Source organism: Erinaceus europaeus, chromosome 9 (genome assembly GCF_950295315.1).
Source record: "Erinaceus europaeus chromosome 9, mEriEur2.1, whole genome shotgun sequence".
Lineage (NCBI taxonomy): Eukaryota > Metazoa > Chordata > Mammalia > Eulipotyphla > Erinaceidae > Erinaceus > Erinaceus europaeus.
In genome coordinates, this window is record NC_080170.1 from 94,295,242 (window position 1) to 94,317,636 (window position 22,395).

The 22,395-nt window shown below is 37.9% G+C and overlaps 2 protein-coding genes and 1 long non-coding RNA gene across 3 annotated transcripts in view; 1 reads left to right on the top strand and 2 right to left on the bottom strand.

Moving 5' to 3' along the window:
• MYH15 (myosin heavy chain 15) overlaps window positions 1-3,280 on the top strand; it is a 184,432-nt gene extending 181,152 nt beyond the window's left edge. The window contains 2 exon segments of the mRNA XM_016187700.2: window positions 2,051-2,146; window positions 3,122-3,280. Coding sequence (XP_016043186.2) covers window positions 2,051-2,146; window positions 3,122-3,280 — 255 coding nt within the window.
• Window positions 3,281-9,876: 6,596 nt separating this feature from the next.
• LOC132540243 (uncharacterized) lies at window positions 9,877-11,907 on the bottom strand. Its single transcript, XR_009551450.1, has 2 exons — window positions 11,830-11,907; window positions 9,877-11,087 (listed from the first exon to the last, which is right to left on the bottom strand). It is a non-coding gene; the product is annotated as an uncharacterized LOC132540243 (long non-coding RNA).
• Window positions 11,908-12,831: 924 nt separating this feature from the next.
• HHLA2 (HHLA2 member of B7 family) overlaps window positions 12,832-22,395 on the bottom strand; it is an 83,244-nt gene continuing 73,680 nt past the window's right edge. The window contains exons 4-7 of the mRNA XM_060198414.1: window positions 20,515-20,781; window positions 18,346-18,663; window positions 16,209-16,334; window positions 12,832-12,963 (exon numbers count right to left, since the gene is read on the bottom strand). Coding sequence (XP_060054397.1) covers window positions 12,836-12,963; window positions 16,209-16,334; window positions 18,346-18,663; window positions 20,515-20,781 — 839 coding nt within the window. The 3' untranslated portion in view covers window positions 12,832-12,835. The remainder of the gene's footprint in view (window positions 12,964-16,208; window positions 16,335-18,345; window positions 18,664-20,514; window positions 20,782-22,395) is intronic.

Genomic DNA, 22,395 nt, shown 5'->3' on the forward strand with positions numbered 1-22,395 from the left:
ACTTCCCATTGGGGCCAAGACTTAAACCCTGGCCATGTATGACAATATGGATATGGTACTTGGAAAGCAGTCTCTGATTTTTCTTTGTCTCATTACAATGTCTATCTTAAAGTCTATTTTGTCTAATAGAAGGGAAGTTATTTTTGGTTTGTTTTGACTTCCTGTGAAGTGGAGTATCTTTTTTCCAACTCTTCACTTTCAGTTTGTGTGCGTTCTTACATCTTGAGTGTTTTACTATAATCAGAAGATAATGAGCCTTGCTGTTTTATCCGCTCATTCATTTTTTTATCTTTTTCTTGGAGAATTTGATCCATTTAAAATAATTATTGGTAGATTTGGATTTATTGTGACTTTATTAATTCTGAATGGTTTGTAATTACTGTTCTTTCCCCCTATTGTTCTGTTCCTTTGTGATTTTATGCTTAAATTCTTTTCCTTTTTAACCTTCTTTTTTTCAAACTCCAGTACCATTTTGTTGAGGAAATGTTGATTCAGCAGATTTTTATTGTCACATGGGTACATTTCCACATTTTCCCAAGATAGGTATTAGTATATTTCATCCTCAACCAAATCTTATTCCAACATATGTTCCAACATAGTAGGTCCCCAACTTCTCTTTAGTACTTCTCCCCTCCCCCTTCTGAATCCTAGAATCTGTTGTGATAGATAGCAGTCCATTGAGGATTCATCCTGTATTTTCCTTTGCTTTGTTCCTTAGAACCCATCTGTGAGTGAGATCATCTGGTGTTAATACTTTCCCTGCTTGCTTATTTTGCTCAACATGATTCCTTCTTGTTGCATCCATGTTGAAGCATCTCTTGTGTTTTTATAGTAGACTTTTATATTGTAGTCATCACCAAGCTTGCATTAAACATGTCATATTTATAATACTAAGAATCTATTTTATGTTTCTACTGTAGGCTTTTACTTATGGTCACCAAAAGATTTACATTACATATATTATATTTATAATGATCTATTTGAAGTTTATGATAAGTTTAAATTTCATATAGCTCTCTACATTTTTATTTGCATCTTCAATATTTTGCTATTGATGTCACAACTTACCTATTTTCATCTTATGCATTCATTAACAAATTTATTTAGTTGTAGTTAGTTTTAATACTCTTGCCTTTTAATCTTCATACAAAATTTATGACTGACTAACCTATCACACTTATAATATTAACAACCCAAACTAGTGACTATAATTTTATCAAAGATAAGAAGTGACTGTCATTATTCAGAGTGCAAATGCCGTGTACGTTGTGTTTATTAACTTTATAGAACTTGGAGTGAATAAAATTAAATCTGTTTTTTTAATTATAACTCATTATGATGTTTAATAAACTTTATACCCCTTCTTTTTTTTAAAAGATTTTAAAAATATTTATTTCCTTTTTGTTGCCCTTGTTTTTTTTTTTTATTGTTGTTGTAGTTATTATTGTTGTTGATGTTGTTGTTATTGGATAGGACAGAGAGAAATGGAGAGTGGATGGGAAGAGAGAGAGGGAGAGAAAGACAGACACTTGCAGACCTGCTTCACCACCTGTGAAACGACTCCCCTGTAGGTGGATCCTCACACCAGTTCTTGTGCTTTGCACCACATGTACTTTCTACCCCTTATTTTCTTTTCTTTCTTTTCTCTCTCTCTCTCATTTTTTTTTTTTTTTTTTTTTGCTTACGGGTTTTTCGCTGGGGCTCAGTGCCTGCACTATGAATCCACTGCTCCTGGAGGCCATTTTTCCCATTTTGTTACCCTTGTTATTGTTGCCATTGTTATTGTTGTTGTTGGATAGAACAGAGAGAAATCTAGAGAGAAGGAAGGGGAAGACCGAAAGGGATAGACAACTGCAGACCTCCAGTGACCTCCCCTGCAGGCGGGGAACAGGGGATTTGAACCAGCATCCTCATGCAGATCCTTGCACTTTGCACCATGTGAGCTTAACCGGCTGCACTACTGCCCTGCCTCCCACCCCTTGTTTTCTAACATGAGGCTGTTCCCAATACAAAATGCTGGATCCTTCACATAGATAGCTCTGCATTTCAGGCAGAGGAAGATAAGAAAGCTTTAAGCGGGATGCAGATTCTGATAGATAAACTTCAGCTAAAAGTACAAAGTTATAAGAAACAAATGGAAGCAATGGTGAGTGCCTGAGGCAATTGTCCTCTCATGAATTTTCCAGCCATTGTTTTTGATTAATAGATACATATGGCCTTGAGCTAGTTGAACAGTTTGCGGAGATGACCGACTAGGCTTAAAGTCTCATCCTTTTTTTTTTCCCCCCACTAGCTAGAATCATCTCTCCATAGTTAAAATTTAAGCTGCTTTTCCCTACAGAAGTTCAGAACTATTTCCCTCAACATTGTGTTTACTGCAAAAAACAAACAAACAAAAAAAAAAACAAAAAAAACCCAAGTCAGGGCAAGAACATACAGAGATGATGAATTTCTGGTTGACTACCTGAGCCTTCCTTACCCTCAAAGCCTTAATTGAGCATAAGTGCAGTTCCAGGTATTATTATTTTTCTGCCAAATTTAAATAGACATGATTGTGGGCAAAACCACCATTACTTGAAGTGTACTTGCCAACTCTGACTTAGTATGTAATTGATTCGACCATTCACATGAGAATATAATTAATAAGTATGATAAGTGTAATTGATAAGTGGTGACTGATGCCTAACAGTAGGATCTCTTGCATAGTTTTGAATTGGTTACTCAAATAACTTGGGCTAAAATCATGATGTTTAATAATTAACTACTGGCCCATATAACTTAAAAACAAACTTTCTCTACATAGAGGTAGAGTAGATTGTTGAACTGACAAAAAAGCAAATAGTTGTGGTTATTCTATCATATACCACCTCTGTAAAAAATGGACATCCAACTGGTGGAAAGTGACAACCAGGTTTTAAATTTGCGGGGGACAACAGTTATTAAAATGGATCTCATGCCTGCTAGAAAATCTAGGTCTCTATATATCATACTGAAATATGATACTCCATTCAATACTCAGAAGTTTAAATTTGTTTCACACATTTTTCAACTTTTTCATGTCATAGCAGAAAAAGATGACTATGTAGGCACAGAGAATTCTTCTTTTTTTAAATTTTTATAGGAAGCACAAGCTAATCAATATCTTTCCAAGTATAAGAAGCAGCAACATGAATTGAATGAAGCTAAGGAAAGGGCAGAGACAGCAGAATCTCAAGTCAATAAACTCAAGATTAAAGCAAAAGAATTTGGGGAAAAAAGTAAGTCCGATTTTAATTTCTAATTGTAAAAATACAGGTTCAGGACATTTTAACATAATGAGTCATTTTAACACAAAAAGTATTGGTTTCCTCTAAAGATTTTACAAACAATAACAATGACAAGTTATAATAAATCTTTCCATATTGACTAAATTTTTCTAGGGTGGGTGATGTGACGTAGCCAAGCATCTGAGTGGGATGTACATTGTATTCATACTTATCAAATGCTTAATTCTAAGTTAATCAGCTGGCTCTAGCGCAGAGAACTAGATATATTTTATAAAACAGTTAGGAGTCCAAGGAGCAAAGTGATTAGAAAGCACAGACGGGGAATTGAGAGCTAGCTAAGGTGGTGGGCATGTGCTTTTCATGTGTATGGCCTCACATCCTTGCTCTAGCATCATACATGAGGCCCATGACACGAAGGGAGGCTCCGTGAAAGATGGAAAATTCTTTTTTTTTAATTATTATTTAAATGATAATGAATAATAATTTAAATTTATTTTTAATTTTAAATTTATTAATTAAAAATAAAAATATATTTATCCCCTTTTGTTGCCCTTGTTGTTTTATTGTTGTAGTTATTGATGTCATTATTGTTAGACAGGACAGAGAGAAATGAAGAGAGGAGGGGAAGACAGAGAGGGAGAGAGAAAGAGACCTGCTTCACCACCTGTGAAGCAACATCCCTGCAGGTGGGGAGCTGGAACCCCAAACCGGGATCCTTATGCTGGTCCTTGCTCTTTGCACCACCTGAGCTTAACCCTCTGCACTACCTCCTGACTCCCAAGATGGAACAATTCTGTAGTTTCTGTCTCTGTCTCTGTCTCTCTCCCTCCCTCCCTCTTTCCCTCCCTCTCTTTTCTTTTGCCTCCAGGGTTATCACTGGTGCTTGGTGCAAGCACTCAGAATCCACTGCTCCTGGAGGCCATTTTTTTTAATAGGATAGGACAGAGAAAAATTGAGAGGGGAGAGAAAGACACTTGCAAATCTGCTTCACCACTTGTGAAGTGACCCCCCCCCCCCCGCACAGGTGGTGTCTATCTCTTCTTTTCTCTATCTAAAAAAGAGCCTTTATTTTTTTATTAGTGATTTAAAAATGATTAACAAGATTGTAGAACAAGAGGGGTGAAGTTCCATATAATCCCCACCACCAGAGTTCCATATCTTAGTCCCTCCATTGGAAGATTCCTTATTCTTTATCCCTCTGGGAGTATGGACCAAAGAGCTCTATGGGGTACAGAAGGCGGAAGGTCTGGCTTCTGAAATTGCTTCTCTGGGGGACATAGGCGTTGACAGATCAATCCATACCTCCAGCCTGTTTCTGTCTTTCCCGAGTGGGGTAGGACTCAGGGAAGATGAGGCTTTATTTTTTTAATCACAGGTGTGTATGCTTGAAATTCTTTTTTAAAAATATTTTTATTATTATCTTTATTTATTTATTGGATAGAGACAAAGATTGAGAGAAGGGAGAGATAAAGAGGGAGAGACAGAGAGACGCCTGCAGCCATGCTTCACCACTTGTGAAGCTTTCCCCCTGAGGACTGGAGGCTTGAACCCGGATCCTTGCACATTGTACCATGTGCACTCAACCAAGTGCGCCACCACCCAGCCCCTATGCTTGAAATTCTAAATGAACTGTTTCTGTGGTAGACATGTATATGACTGTACCATATCATTGTGCAGACCTGGACAATATGTTTAAAATTGAGGCACTGGAGTAATACAATTTCTAGAATTCTGTTTCCTGGTTGTCAGCCCTAAAACACAGAGAAAGGAACTTTCTTCATCTCTGCAGTTCATGAAAGTGGTGCTCTGATCCAATGGTAGAACTCCCTCCCCTCAATTCACTGGTGAGCTGACAGAGTATCAAATACTGAACTGAAGTTATGGAGGCATAATATCTCAGGCTGCTGTAACAGTAACCAGAAATTGGCACAGTTTTATTTCCCACAGTTCTGACAGCAAGGAAGTACAAGATCTCAGTGCTGGCACATTGGCATCTGATGAAGGCACTTTCTTTCTCACAGACTACCCTCTTCTCACTTTAACCTCACGTGGTAGAAAGGAGAGAAGCAGCTCCCTGGGGTTTTTGTTTTATAAGGACACTAATCTTATTCATGAGGATTCTACCCTCATAGACTAATCATTTCCCAAAGTCTCCAATTTCTCATACCCTCACCAAGGTGGGGGGAAAGAGGACACAAACAATCAAATGCTAGAAATGAGAAAGCCTCAGATTCTCATTGAAATCTCCCCAGGAACACATGGTTTTTTAATGAGGTCTGACTTTAGAAGTGAGTTAAAGGGGACTGGTTGATATTAGTTACTCTTCATAAAATGCCTGGGAAACAGCACAATGCTTAAACCAGACAGACATCATAATTTAGTTTTTAAAATTTGCTTACACAATAAAAAAGAAATCCAAATTATTTTATTTCCCCCAAGATAAAAATTAATTGTAGTTATGTCTCCTTAGATTAGCTAATGGGCTCTCTTGTTTTTATTAGTCTATAAATACAATTCTTCCGGTTTTCATGTAAATTAAATCCCAAAGAAGAAAAAGTCAAGTTTGGCACCCTCCCCCATTTTTTTTGTTGTTGTTTACATGTCTGGTTCTTTGTCTTATGGCACATGAATTACTTAACCCTGAAAAATAAGTAAACAAGGTTACTGTTAAAAATTACTACCCTCAGGGAGGTCAAAAGGATCTATTTTGAAGGAGATGCTAAATTCTGGTCTACTGAATATATAATATATTTAGATCTAAATATGAGAAGCATGAGTCACTGACAGACCACCAGAGGTTTTTGTACTGATGTCTGAATAGCTCTCTCAGAGATACAGCCAATATGGCAAGGTTCAGTTAAGTGGTTTGAACTCTGGCCTCAATTTGAAAAGTGTTATTGGGTCTTTCGTGCAGAGTCTACCCAGCAACCCCAGATAATGGCTCTGTTTAGGGAAATGTCTCACACGTGCTACAATTGCACTCAGCTGCAAGAGGTCAAAGGGCCTCCCAAACAGATGTCATGCATTCGACTTTGTCACAGTTCTTTCCAACAAAGAATTAAATGAGTGAAGCAGAAATTGCTTCTGAGAGGCCAGAAATGAATCAGAAAGCTGTCCTTCAGAAAGCAATGAAATGACTAATCGTTTGCTGATTTACAGAAGGAAAGTCTGAATATCTCTATCTCTCAACATTTCTGATAGAATTTCCTTTGGACCTAATTGGTCGATGTAGTTTCAGTTTTGGATGGGGTTGTCTGAAGAAGGTGCTACCTTCACTAGTAAGACAAGGTGGGAAGAAACTTAAGCGTCAACTGAGCTAGTCCTTGGGGTGAATTACTGTTGTCTGCTTTCTTTCATGCACATAATTGTCTCAATTCCCTACCTCCCTTTGAAGCTAATGAAGAGTTGGCTAAGATTTACTTAACTTCTGGAAAGAACTGGTCTTGGTTCTGGGCTTGTGTGTCACTGATGAAAGTCATGGGAATTTCATAGAACACTTGGATACTATGTTTTTCAGGTTCATGAAGAATAAGTTTATGAAGGTCAGTTTCTGGATTACTACAAGAAGATGCCGCATGATAACCCAAAACTCGAGTCACATTTGAAACAAACATTAGAAATCATGTGTATGTGATATGTAAAGCAGTTTAAACATGGGGGTTAGAAAAATAATGTAATAATTGCAGAGTATCAGTTCTAAGGTTAATAAGCATGTTTTTTTTTATTCTCAAACACAAATACACTTTTTACTTGGAAGATTAAATAAATGCAAAAACCTTTTAACTTATGAAGTTAAATTAATTAATACTTGTTCCCTTGTCCATATTATCTCCAAATTAGTTTTATTTATAGAGGGCATCGTTTGAACAGTTACGGTCTATGGGGACTGGGACACGTTGGGAAATGTTTACTGAAATTACTGAACTTTGCCTGAGTCATCCATGAGTCTAAACCTTTTGAACCACTGATAGTGAGAGTTGATAGACTCTTTCCTTAGGTATGCATGCTTTTGCATATTTCACACACCCTTATTATATTAGTCCTAGCTATTAAGCACCTTACACTTGAGAAAAGCCTTTGAAGTCCACATAAACGAATGCTGTGTGCTGGTGCAGACTTTAACCACCAAAACAACTTGTCAGACAAGGTATTCAGTTCAAATGGCAGTTTCCTGGCCTTGTACTGTGCCAGTTTCTCTAAGCTAGATATGCTTTTCTCAGGATTCCTTTTCCTGTTTGGTTCTGGATTTGATAATTTTTTTTTTTTGAAAATTACTTCTTATAATAATTTACATGAGCGAAAAAACCAGCTCCCACTTGCAATACATGTGGCACCTGAGAGTGAGCCATGATTCTGAGGTCTTCAAGTCTCCAGCTCCATCACCTTGAGTTATTTCCCCAGCTGCAGCCACAAGTGAAGTTTGTATCAGATTTGGAAATGCAGGTGTGAAACAGCTATTTATTTTATGATCTTAGGTCAGTGCACAGCCCCAGGCACTGTGACAGTTGGCAGATAGCATTCCAGGCTAAAAAGGTGAGCTGGCAGAGATCAGCATCTTGGGCCTGCAGCTTTCCCAACTCCTGTCAGTTTCCTTTACAGCTAGTTTCTAGAGTCCTGGTCAGACACAAGTACACCTCCATGTCAGAGGGTGCTAGTCACTGAGTTGACTTTAGAGCCCCTGAAAGATTGGCATAGATTTCCGTTTGTTCTTTTGGATTCCAGTATATTCCCACTCCTACCCCCATCCCCCCCTCTTATTGCCATCAGGATTATCGCCTGCCCCCTGGCAGCCATATTTTTCCTTTTTCCTTTCTATTTTATTTGATAGGACAGGGAGAAATTGGGGTGGAGGGATGGGAGATAGAGAGAGAAATGCATAGACACCTGCAGATCTACTTCATCACTCACAGAGCGTCCCCTCTACAGGTGGGGAGCGGGGTCTCAAACCTGGGTCCTTGTGCATAATAACATGTATGCTCAACAGGCTCTCTTTCCTGTTTGACACACCTGACAGCCCAGTGCTAGATGCAGAGGGAACATTTCTACACAAGTGCCTAATTTTGTAAGTGTGAGTCCTTATAATAAATCCTTATTGCCTGTTTTCCTCAGCAGTCTGTCTCTGATTCAACCATTGACTCATACATACAAGTGGCTGTAAGATTAACTCAGAAATTCAAGTGTTGTAGGATCCAGGTTTCTTCTCCCCTGTCAATGGATTTTTTTCTTTTAAATTTGCCCCCATCACCACTGTAAAGGCACTACAGCAGTTCTTTTTCTATGCACCGTGTCCTGTGTCCCTTTTAAAAATCCAGAAGCCCTATGGAATGCTGGGCCTCCTATCTTAACTAGCCACACTTCTTCAAGTTCCTGTGCTAAGCCTGTCTCATTATGAAGGGAGGCTTGTGCCATGGCTGGCTCAGGCAGGTCAGTGCTGATGCAGAAATAAGGATTTTTCTGTACAAGGTGAGCCAAATGAGAGTTCTATAATTCAGGGGACCTGGATCCGGTAAGCTAGGGGCATAGTTACTGAGCTAACTACTAAGATGTCTGTCATTGCTGTATCTAGAACAGTGGGATCTTTTTTTCCTTTTCTTTCATCAGTCTTAACCCTATGAATAAACACTTAAAACACAGACTTTCTTTCCCAGTAAAATGATAGAATAAGATTCTCTAAAAGTAACTTTTAAATTACCCTTTAATAAACCAATATTAACACACAGGAGCTATCTCTATAACCTAAACCTTTCCTTGGCAACTTGCTAACAATGCTGAAATCTGAACGTTGTTGTCCTCCCCTCCCCACCAGCATATATTCAGTAAAACCATGATCTCAGGGCTGTGTGGTATTGCACCCCAGAGAGAACACCTTACGAGGCACAAATCCATGGTTTCCATCTGCAGGAGGAAGTTTCACAAATGGTAAAGCAGTACTAGTCTCTTTTTTCTTTCTCCCTGTCTCCTGACACCCCTTCTTAATTTTTGGCCGTATCAAAAAGAAAAGAAAAGAAAATGAAAGAAGAGGAAAAAAAAGGAAAGAAAAGGAAAAAAATAGCCTCTGGGAGAGCTGGACTTATTGCACAAGCATCAAGTCCCAGCAACAACCATGGTGTCAATAAAGATGAAAAATAAAAGAAAACAAAAACCAGGAACTCAGAAGACTGGGAAAACACATTTAGCTTTGTGATTTAATATTAAAACTACATAAAACTATAATTAATATAAGGAAGAGACATCAAGCTCTTAAACATTAATTCTGTGGACATTTAATTTATAATTATGTATAATATTTAATAAAAATGGACCAGGTAGGGAGTCGAGGCGGTGGCGCAGCGGGTAAAGCACACGTGGCGCAAATCGCCAGGACCTGCGTAAGGACCCTAGTTCGAGCCCCCGGCTCCCCACCTGCAAGGGAGTCGCTTCACAAGCGGTGAAAGCAGGTCTGCAGGTGTCTGTCTTTCTCTCCTCCTCTCTGTCTTCCCCTCCTCTCTCCGTTTCTCTCTGTCCTATCCAACAACAACGACATTAATAACAATGCTAAACAAGGGCAACAAAAAGGAAAATAAATAAATAAAAAAAAATGGACCAGGTAGAATTAATACTACAATTCAGCTATTTTTTAGACTATTTATTCAAAAAGTTGGCTAAATCACACAAAAATCTGGTTATAATGACAAATTCACAAGCCTTAATAATAGGTCCCCCCACCTCTAAAAATGAAGGCAGAGCTAGAGACACACAGAGAAAGATACAACACTAAAGCTTTCTTCAGTGCCTTGTGAGTTGGACTCAAACCTGAGTTGGACCTATGACAAAGCAAGTGTGCTATCCAAGTGAGCTGTCTTATTAACTCCAAATGAGTTCATATTTCAAAAGCACATAGAAAGTGGTATCAATAAATGTATACAATTATCTGCCACAAGCCAAACTTGAATAGTAATCCAGTTTCTCGTGAAAATAAATCTTTCTAAAAATAGAGTTAAGGTGGGTGTGTGTGTGTGGGGGAGAATACAGGTCCAAAAAGGATGACAGAGGACCTAGTGGGGGTTGTTGTATTGTTATATGGAAAACTGGGAAATGTTATGCATGTACAAACTATTGTATTTACTGTTGAATGTAAAACATTAATTCCCCAATAAAGAAATTTAAAAAAAAAGAGTTAAGGAAACAAGTGTATTAATTCAGCTAGACCATCCATTCTCTCCTAGAATCTATATATGCAAATGAACTAGAAGGTTGACTAGAAATGACAAGTAAGCCAGAAGAAATTAATCCAAATATTATAGCTAAATTCATGCAATTATGCAAATGTGGCATTTGGAAGGCATATTCCAACCTCAGAAATACTCATTTTTGAGAGATTAAGGCCCATTGCCCTAAGCAGTCTTGGAAATACTGGTGTACTTTTAAGACTCACCATACTAAGTCTAGTTGGTTAAACTGATACAGCCACTCATATATAAACCAAAATACAAATACCTCAGCAATCAATTGTCTCAGTTTCAAGTCTTAAGAGTTTTCACTTTTTCATTTAGATTCTATCTCCTTCCTGATCTCTCCCATCATTAGTTAAGTTGATTGTGAATCTGCTCTTAGTGCTACATGCAGGTATTTATAGTCATGATGCAGGTAGAAGGATCAGTATATGACGCTTAATTCTTAAAGATGGAATGTAATGCTGATAAAGAGAATGGTTATAAGTAATTGAAGTCATTGACTGAGAGCATGGTGAAGAAAGATGACGAAAGGAGATGAAATTACAGTATGAAGGATTCTTGCCCAGTGTCTTCATTCCGTGTGCTGGAATGAATATTTTGATAAAGGCTAGAAAAAAAAAAAAACACTCAATGACCATTCAAGTCAGGATGACACTCTTAAACATTTAATAAGGATAATGATTTGTTCACTTCCTTTGTCTTAGTTTCTTTTTTTTGGGGGGTGGGGAGCTGTAAGTTATTACATCTATAATTAGAAATCTGTAAATTGTAAAATAAGTAATAATGAAGTCTGATTCAGTCATCTCCTTACTAGATGTTCCTGAGTTTTTAACAAGCAGAAAACAAGTTTACCTCACTCTTTGCTCTTATTTATATTCTAATGAAACTCATAAATAATAAAAGGCATGCAATCACACTATACTTCATAAGTGAATTATCAGTCCTTAAAGAATGGAGAAGTGACTGGAATAATTTGGAAGGTCAGATTGTGGGCAGAAACCGTGGTCTGCTTTTCTCTGTTTTACTTGTGACTATGTATTCAATCCCATGGTAATACAGGAAGAATAAATGCATTAGTACTCTCATCTCATATACATAGTACCACTTGGTGTTTTCTCTATAAATAGCAATAGAGAATGAGAAGAGCAACAATTTAAACAGATCTTACTTGCTAAATAATTATAGGCATCGGGGAAAGCCTAATTATATATTTTTTTCTAGTATATTATCCTGCAATCATTCCTGCCATTTTTCTCCATAGTCATTCCCGTAATTTTTCCCCCAGAGCTTCAATTCCCTCTTTATGTTAACATTCTTACACTATTAATGGTTAGTTATTAATGTCTTACCATGTTTTCTTCTGAATTATTAGTAATGGAAGTCTCTACAGGGGAAAAAAAACACATTTTTAAAAAATCTCTTTGCAAACACTCAAATTTTCCCTATTCCTACCTTGGCATAATTACATTCCTATTATATCACCTAGGTTATTCCCCATTTCATGTCTTTCTTCCAATAAATAGAATTACACATGTATTCAGTAATGGAAATAATTTGTCAGAAATGCAATAAGTTCTTATAGTACACTAAAATGTTTTATGGGCAGTGGGAAGGGTATAGGAGAAGTTTAGACAGGCCAGGATTTTCTGGCTATTAGAATTGCTGACCTGATCCCTACCAACAATTAACAATAAGAATATCATTCTGGGAGGTGATGATAAAGCAGAGAATGATGGTTGAAGAAAAACAGGTACAACATTATATCTCAAGCAAGGTCCTCTGGATGTTGTTAATTAATCTGCCCCTTTTATTTATATACTTGAATAAGGGCATTTTAAAACTGTAGTGGAAAAGAGAATTAAACAGGAAAACACAAACCATGGTCATATGAAACTATAAGCAGCTACCTAGGGGTAAGCAACGTTTTTTAATTTTTAATTTAATTTAATTTTTGCCTCCAGGATTATTGCTGGGGCTCGGTGTCTGCACCACGAATCCACTGTTCCTGGAGGCCATTTTATCCCTTTTGTTACCCTGTGTTTTTGTTTGTTTTTACCATTGTTGTGATTATTATTATTGTTGTTATTGATGTCATTGTTGTTGGGTAGGACAGAGAGAAATGGAGAGAGAAGGGAAGACAGAGAGGAGGAGAGAAAGATAGACACCTGCAGACCTGCTTCACTGCCTGTGAAGCAAATCCCCTGCAGGTGGGGAGCCGGGGGCTCGAACTGGGATCCTGACACCGGTCCTTGTGCTTTGCACCACATGCGCTTAAATCCGCCGCACTACCGCTCGACCTCCAAACGTTTTACAATTTTTAATGGTACAACTCAAAATATATTTTAGCCCATGTAACTAAGGAACTACAGGAAAAAATATGGCAATACCTTCCTTATCCTCTCTGGAATCAGAGCCCATTATCAGACTTCTCATGTGAAACGGATCTGGATGTGTTCCATTTGTAGAACTTGGATTTCTAGAGCCTGGTTGGGGTGGAGATCGGAAGGAGAGAAGAGCAAGTCTTCCAAAGTCTTTCCTATAAGCTCACCTCTGTCTGCTTGTATCCATTGGATGAAGGTGATGCTCTGCTACCTTGAGGAACTACCCCCTCACCTTGTGCCTTCAAGCTTATTTTTATAAGCAAATCAGCTGCTTTCAGTGATGGGAGAATGCACTATATTCCAGTCTCCTATTTTTTTTTTACTTACATCATATGTTTTTCTTTTCTTTTGTGACCTGACTTAACACACACTTCCAGTATAGAAACTGAATTATCCTGAATAGTTTTAGTGCTCCTTGTTTTCTGTAAATTAGATTTTATCCACTCATAACTGTTCTTCCTTAAATTCTGAGTCTATTAGAGAAGGTTCTGTATTTGAGGAACAAATGACTGTCTGTGACCTCCCATCTTTTCTACTTCTTTTTTTAAAATTTAATTTAATTTTTATTTTTTGTATTTACAAAATGGAAACACTGACAAGACCATAGGATAAGAGGGGTACATTTCCACACATTGCCCACCCCCCCAGAGCTCCAACTTAAGAGATAGGAGCAAAAAGTAAGGGGACACCATGCCTGTCAGCAAAGTCACAGGTCTAGAATCAAAACTTTGTCATAGTAATCCTTAAATCTTAACCTTCATTGTAGTGTCAGCTATGAGCAAATCCCCTGATTACTGGAAAGGCCATAAGCAAATTGCAACCAGAGACAATGACAAGATATCAGTCTCAACCTCCCAGGACATTTTTATCTTTTCAGGGCATTTATGAAATAAGGACGAGTTTTGTTTTGCTTTGTTTTGTTTTGCCTCCAGGGTTATCACTGGGGCTTGGTACTTGCACTAGGAATCCACTACGCCTGGTGGCCATTTTTTCCATTCTGTTGTTGTCACTGTTTTGTTGTTGGATAGGACAGAAAGAAATCAAGAGAAGGGGGAAGACAAACAGGGAGAGAGGGAGTCGGGCTGTAGCGCAGCGGGTTAAGCGCAGGTGGCGCAAAGCACAAGGACCGGCATAAGGATCCAGGTTCGAACCCTGGCTCCCCACCTGCAGGGGAGTCGCTTCACAAGCGGTGAAGCAGGTCTGCAGGTGTCTATCTTTCTCTCCTCCTCTCTGTCTTCCCCTCCTCTCTCCATTTCTCTCTGTCCTATCCAACAACGACAACAACAATAATAACTATAACAATAAAACAACAAGGGCAACAAAAGGGAATAAATAAATAAAATAAATATTTTAAAAAAAGAAAAAAAACGGGGAGAGAAAGACACCTGCAGACCTGATTCACTGCTTGTGAAGTGACCCCCCCACACACACACACACCTCAGGAGATGGGGAGCCTGAGCTTGAACAGGGGTTTTATGCAGGTCCTTGTGTTTCACACCATGTGTGCTTAACCTGATGCGCTACTGCCCAGTTCAAGGAAGAGCTCTTGGAGTAGGGTGAGGAGTAGTTTTATCACAGCCATTAGTTAACTGGGTCACTTAGCTGCTATACGTATTCCTACTTCTTTAATAGTTTTTTTTTGATATGCAAAGCATGGAAATAAATAGATATGTTTTTTTTAGATCTCATACTGTTACTTAAAGCAAAATATTTTAAGAAATACTGTGACCATATACTAATGGTTTTCTTTTCCAGTTATTGGAAACTCCAATTATCTGGTTATTGCTAGAGCTTGGAGACTCCATTATGAATGCACTGTTCCTAGAGACCATTTTTTTGTGGGTGGGGGTGGAAGGTGGGAAGTGGTGGCAGACAGAAATTGTGAGGGAAGGGGGAGAGAGATGACATACCAAGCTCAAGTATCCATGTTCAAGCCTCTGCTCTCCACCCTCAGGGAGAACACTTCACAAGCCATGAAGCAGGTCTGCAGGTGTCTTTCTCCCTTCCTATTTTCCCTTCCCTCTCACTTTCTCTCTGTCCTATCAGGTAAAAATAAAATAGAAAGGAAAAAACGGGGAGTCAGGCAGTAGTGCAGCGGGTTAAGCACACGTGGCGCAAAGCACAAGGACCAGCAGAAGATCCCAGTTTGAGCCTCTGGTTCCCCACATGCAGACGAGTCACTTCACAGGCTGTGAAGCAGGTCTGCAGGTGTCTTTCTTTCCCTTTCTCTGTCTTCCCCTCCTCTCTCCATTTCTCTTTGTCCTATCCAACAACAATGACATCAACAACAACAACAATGACATCAATAACAACAATTAAAAAAGACAACAAGGGCAACAAAAGGGAAAATAAACTAATTAAAATGTGTTGCTCCAAGAGCAGTGCTGGCACCGAGCCTGTTGAGAAAAAAATAGATAGACAGAGACCTGAAGCATTGTTTCAGCACTTGGGAAACTTCCTCCTTGCAGATGGGGATCAGGGGCTTGACCTGGGTAGGTCCTTGTCCATGATAATGTGTGCACTCCATTGGGTATGCCACTGACTGACCAGTGACTATAGTATTGTTATGTATAGTTTAAAATACTATAGTAGATTTGTTGCAGAAGAAAAATTTAAGTTTAACAAGGATTAAAATTAAATGACCCCCAAAAGGACAATGCTGTTATGAATAGTAGATAATAGACTAAAGTTAAAAAGAAGGAGGAGGAGGAGAAGGAGGAGGAGGAGGAGGAGGAGGAGGAGGAGGAGGAAGAGGAGGAGGAGGAGAAGGAAAATAAAAGAAATGAAATTCCACAGAGTGAAAGTGTGTGAATTTAAAGGAATCTAAACATAATAAAGTATGTATGTGGTGGAGATGGGGCAACTTCTTTCCAAAGGCAATTATTTTTAAAGCTACCACTTATTTCTAGCTATACTTTCAATACAAAACATACAGACTTAACCCATTCACTACATTGCCATATTAAATTTTTTCTTTTTGCTATCATACAATATAACTTAATATGATTTTCAATGAGCTTAATTCCTTATTATTTATTGGAATAGTAGGGAGATCAAAAGGAGATTAATTCCTTATTATTTATTGGAAAAGTAGGAATATGATCATATTCAGTAATGACATACATAGCTTGTGCCTCTAATCAGATAACTCAGGATAAGTTCCTAGAAGCAGAAATGCTAGGAGAATTTTGAAGAATTTCTGACAATTTTTACAAGTGATTACCCAGAAAACTGAAAATTCAGATCTGCATGCCCAGTGGCAATGTGAGTGTTTAGTTCCATATAATCTTTATACATCTCTACCTGGGAGCCCTGGGACAGAATCCAAATTCTTCATGAATTGTTACCTGAAGTGGAAGGGATGCGTTGTATTAATTTAAGAATGATGCATGCTATCACTAGGAACATAGTCAGCACCACCAAAGTCCCCACGATTGCCACAACAATTACCTCGTAAGATGTTTGACGTGGTTCTAAATCAAAACAAACAAAACACATAAGGTGGAAGAAGAAGAAGTACCATTAATTAAAATATATGCATGGTAGGCAGAATGTACTTTTTAAAAATTAGTTATTTCTGTATTATGGATAGGAGCAATTTTTATTTAATTTTTTTATGGTGCCATGTCCTCAAACATGTCCATTTTATTGCTCTCAGGCTGATTTTTCATTGTTTACTTTATATATAGATATATATATATAGGGGAGTAGGCACCACAGCAATGGAGTTCACACCAGTATGGTGGCTACATGGTGCTGGGGTCCCAATGCAGTCCAAACACATGAAAAGGCGGCAAACACCCTCCAAGATGAGCTATTTTCTGGCTCATACAGGTCAGTTTTTAATATTAGTGAAACACTTTCCATAATGAAAGAAAAAAATTCTAGCTTTGTCATCTGTGTTCTCCCAGAGTGAGAAGCAAGTGATACAACACAAAGGCCAATTCAGAGAAGAATCATGTAGGACTGTTCTTTAAAATGAACAGCTCTATATAATGTCAATTTTATAAACATACTCAATGTTTTGAAAGTAATAAAACAATAATTTATTTGTATCATTCTAAAATTCTATATTCACCTAAGGAGTAAGTAAGTAGAAACGCCGTTATAAAGTGTTTTCATATACATAGATATGTCTTCTTAAGAAATATTCAGCTGTTGGAAAAATCATGATGCATTTTTGTATAGAAAAAGACTCTTCCAACAATCCAAACAGTTGTTCAGCAAGGTACAGTTTAATTTACCCATAATCCCTCAGCTCTCATATTTGTAAAGAAATTCACATGGTTACATATTGATTCAGTAAGGGAAAAAACTCTGCCTCATCCTGGAAGGATTGTGGGTACACCCTTCTCCAGTCTGGACGGGGCAGCATTTATTTGGGAATTAAAAATTTCATCAAAGACGGAATAAGTCTAATACTTTGATTTGTATGAACTGACACTTACACCTCTGGTTAAAAAGATGTAGAGGCTGCACGTGCAGTCTTCTGACTAATTTGTTATGATTATTGTTCTACATTCCAAAATAAGTCTAACATGAGTAAATATAGTAGCCTGGAAAGTGGATTAATGGCTAGAACACAGTACTTGGATGCATGGGGTCCTGGGTTTGCTCCTCAGCACTACTGTTCTGGTTTGTCTATCTCTTTTTCCTTTCTCTCTCATTAACTATATGTAGCCTCCAAGGCTATTGCTGGGCCCGCACTATGAATCCACTTCTCCTGAAGGGTATTTTTTTCCCTTTTGTTGCCCTTGTTATTGTTGTTGTTGTTATTATAGTTGTTGTTGTAGTCACTGCTGTCGTTGTTGGATAGGACAGAGAGAAATGGAGAGAGGAGGGGAAGACAGGAGGAGAGAAAGATAGACACCTGCAGACCTGCTTCACCACTTAAGAAGCGACCCCTCCCCTACACAACAGGTGGGGAGCCCAGGGTGCCAACCGGGATCCTTAAGGGAGTCCTTGCTTTGAGCCTTCTGTGCTTTACCCAGTGCGCTACCACTCCTTTTTAAAAATATATATATATTTATATGTATTTGACAGGACAGAGAGAAACTGAGAAGGGAATGGGAGGCAGGGAGAGAGAAAGTGAAGAAAAAAAAAACCCACAAAACAACCTGCACTACTGTTTCACTACTTAGGAAGCTCCCCCCGCAGGTGGGAATTGAGAGCTTGAACCCAGGTCCTTGAGCAATGTAATTTGGATACTCAATCTGGGGTGACACCACCAAGATGCACAGGTTCTTCTTTTCTGAAGTTCTAAAATATGAAAAGAAATATGAGAATAATGTATTTTTTCAATGCAGGACGTTTGTGTGTTGAAGAGAGATTGTCTACTATCTTGAACAAAAGTATCTCTTTGGATAGTGTTTTCAGAAATACTGGTGAAAAGCGTGTAAAATTTTCCACTTTATGGTCATAGTCTCTAGTGCTATAACCAAAATGTAAATCAGAATCCATTAGCCAAACCTATTTGTAACTTACCTACATGTACTTTTTGGACAGTAAGTAAAGTATAGTTGCTTGTAGAAATAGTGCATAAGTATTCCCCACTATCTGACACTCTAAGTGCCTTCAGTGTTGAAGAGATGACACCCTGATTTATTAATTCTTTGTTGCATGATAATCGATATTCATTGATGACTATATTTCGTGAAGAACTTTGAAAGTTAGCTAGGGTGGAGAAAGTCCCGTGTTCCATTCTGGACCAAGTGACTGTGAAGTCTTGATTTGGTAGAAAAAAATCATTTGGAAATTCACATGAAAGTGAAACATCTTCACTATGCATTTTATGAAGGTCATCTAATAATGGGATAGAAAAGGAAACATTAATGCAAATAAAAATTTTAATGAATCTTCCAAGTTACACTTATAAATATATTTAAAAAGCCAAAAACCAACTAGATGATTCTGATATAGGATTTCTTTAAAAAGTAAAGCAGTTATGCTAAAACTATTTTTAAATCTTCCACCAAGATTTACCTTCAAGGAGTTTTAAGCCTGGACCAGCTAAAGTATTTATGTCCCTGGCTTGTGACTGTTACAAGAAGACAATGATTACTCAAATTTCTTAACTCAGAGTTCTGTTAATCACTCAAGTGCTCATACTACCTCAAATCTCCTTGTACTTCGGTTTAAGTAGTCTCTGATACTTTATGATCTCAATAACATGTTAACTTTTTCTCTGGATGAAGTCTCTTCTTCTGCATTACAGGAAGTATTTTCCCATGAAATATTTTAGTTGGTGATATAGGAGGTACTTGTACTCAACCTCTTCCTCTTTAAAAGGTATTAATTATTTATGTATGAGAAGGATAGGAGGCAAGAAAGAACCAGGCATCACTTTGGTACATGTACTGCTGGGGATTGAACTCAGTACCTCCTACTTGAGAATCCAGTGCTTTATCCACTGCACCACCTCCCAGACCACCTCAGCCTTCTCTATTGACACAACACAAATCTATAACTAAATACAGATTAATATGCCCAGAAGTGGACCTGAAATCTGGAAAAAGGCTTACACAGCAAAGGATTAAAAAACATAGCTACCCAGCAGGAGAAATAAGGAAGAAACTCTGCCCTGGAGGATAGAGATATAAAAAGGAATCAAGAGAAAAGGATCAAAATCAGAAATAAGAGAGAAGTATAATAAGTATGATAGAAATATAAAGGAACATAACAGTCTATCATTAACATCTTTAAAAAATTTTTATTGCCACCAGGGTTATTCTGGGACTTGGTGTTAGCATTACCAGTCCACTGTTCCCAGAAGCCATTATTTCTTTTCCTTTTTAAAAAATTTTCTATTTCATTTGATAGGACAGAGAGAAATTGAAAGGGGAGTAGAGCTAGAGATAGATAGATAGATAGATAGATAGATAGATAGATAGATAGATAGAGAGTGAATGAGAGAGAGAGAAAAACAGACATGCCTGCAGGCCTGCTTTACCATTCGTAGTGTGTTCCCTCTGTAGGTGGGAAGCTGGGGCTTGAACCTGGCTCCTTATCCATGGTAGCATGTGCACTCAATTGGGTGTGCCTGGCCCTATCTCTCTCTCTCTCTTTCTCTCTCTCTCTCTCTCTCTTTCTATATATATATATTTCTGAGTTGCACAACCTTTCAAAGCAAAATATGAGTAAACAAAATATGAACAGGCTGATCACTAATAAATTAAAATAGCAATAAACCTAAAACAAAAAACCAAGAATATAGGCTTAAATTATTTTTACTGGTGAATTCCATTAAACATTTAAAGAGGAGAAAATACATACCCATCCATCTCAAACTTTATCAAAAACTTAAGAGGAAGATATTTGTAATAGCTTTTTATAGGAACCCAGTACTACTCATGCCAAAATAAGACAAGAGTATCACAAAAGAAGATGAGTTAGAGGAGAAAAAGGAGGAGGAGGAGGAGGAGGAGGAGGAGGGGGAAGAGGAGGAGACAATGATGATGGTTACAGGGAAATAACTGATAACATCATGTTCGAGTGATGCTCTGGTTCTCTACTTAAGGTAATGTAACTAGTAAATATTAAACCTCAGTCACAGATGTATTTTCTTTCTGTTCTCTTCTTCTTTCCTTGTAAATCAATCCCTTCTTCCTCCAGCCTCCAATATAGCATACACACAGTATCTACAGTGGAGCCTACCTTTCATTGCCCATTGTCCTGTCCATGTTTGCTCCAGCAATGAATTTTTAATAGCACATTCATAAGATGAATTTGATACTGTAGTATTTATTGTACTGTAAATATAAAGAGAACCAGAAGAATTGATTTCTTCTATACTGTTGTCAGAGATGGGTGTATTATCCATTTGCCATGTGAACTTTGCGTGAGGGTAAACACTTAACACACTGCATATTAAGGCACTGCTTGTAATCCTGTTTTCATATGTCATCACAGGTGTGGTGAAAGCTATGGTGGAGAAAGAGGACATGTGAAGAAGTGCATAATCATCATTTTCCAGGCCATATGTGCAGAATACTTATTATTTTTAGTACAGTATCTGTGAAATGAAATGCTAGGCATTATGAACAAAACTTGACAGCTAATGAAAGGAACAACAGTCGGGGGGATCCTCTAGACTTTTAACAGAGTGCAGTTATCCTACTATGTATGGATACAAAGAAACCAGCAATTTCAATTCTTCGGAAAAAATTCTAGAAATAAAGGGGGGAGGGTAGATGGCATAATTGTTATGCAAAGAGACTCTCATGCCTAAGGGTCCAAAATCCCCACGCTACCATAAGCCAGGGCTGATTGGTTCTCTAGCAAAAAAAAATCCTCTAGAAATTTAATGACTTCAAGAAGCAACCAAAGGTAGGGGAAATACCATAGTGGTTATGCAAATAGCATCTCACGCCTAAAGCTCCAAGGCCTCCAGGCTCTATCCCTTACATCACCATAAACCAGAGCTGAACAATGCTCTGGTAAAAAGTTATTATTATTAATATAAAAATAAATCTGGGTGATGGTGTGTATAAAGCAAACTCATGCAACATTATAGAGTCTTCATGTATTTATTAAATCTTTTCATTTTATTAAATTTTTTATTAGCTTTATTTTTTATTTATTGGATAAGACATCCAGAAATTGAGAGGGAAGGGAGAGATAGAGAAGGAGACAGAGAGACACTCGCAGCACTACTTGACCACTTGCAAAGCTTTCTCCCTGTAGGAGGGGCCTGAGGGCTCGAACCCCAGGTCCTTGCACACTGTAACATGTGTGCTCAAGCAGGTGTGCCACCACCCAGCCCCGTTAATTTTTATATTTTGGCTTATAAAGCCTAAGGTGGTAGATAAGTGGGATAGAGAGAGAAAGAGAGTGCATAAATATGGGATTATTAAACTCATAGAAAATTCTCCACATTCAATAAATAGCAATGGCAGAAAGCATATAATATTAAAATGAACTTCATTTAGAAAACAGAAAAATGTAATTTAGATCAATAATTAATATTTAGTAGCCATCATAGAGGCAGCAATATTTAAGATTGATGATACTAGGCACTGATAAGACAGGGAAAATGCGGGTCAGGTGGTGGCACACTGGGTTAAGTGCACATAGAAGTACAAGGTGCAAGGACCTCGTGCAAGGATCCAGGTTTGGGCCCCAGTGAAGCAGGTCTGTAGGTGTCTCTCTGTCTCTCTCCCTGTCTATCTCCTCTCCCCTCCCCTATCAAGTTCTCTCTGTTTCTATCTCCCATCCCCACCTCTCCCCTCTCAATTTCTCTATGTCCTATCCAATAAAAAAGAAAAATGGCCAATAGGAGCAGTGGATTCATAGTGCCAGCAACAAGCCCCAGCAGTAACGCTGGAGACAAAAAAATAATAAAATAGAATAAAGTAAATACAAATATAAAAGACTGAAGGAAAATGGATATTCATATGCAATGAATAGCAGGAATGTGATATTTTATTTCAGAGAATTTCCTATCATTAAAAACAAGGACATTTACTACAACATTTTTGTAATGTGAAACACTGCAAATATTTCATTATCCAAAATTAAAGAGAGCATATCATTATA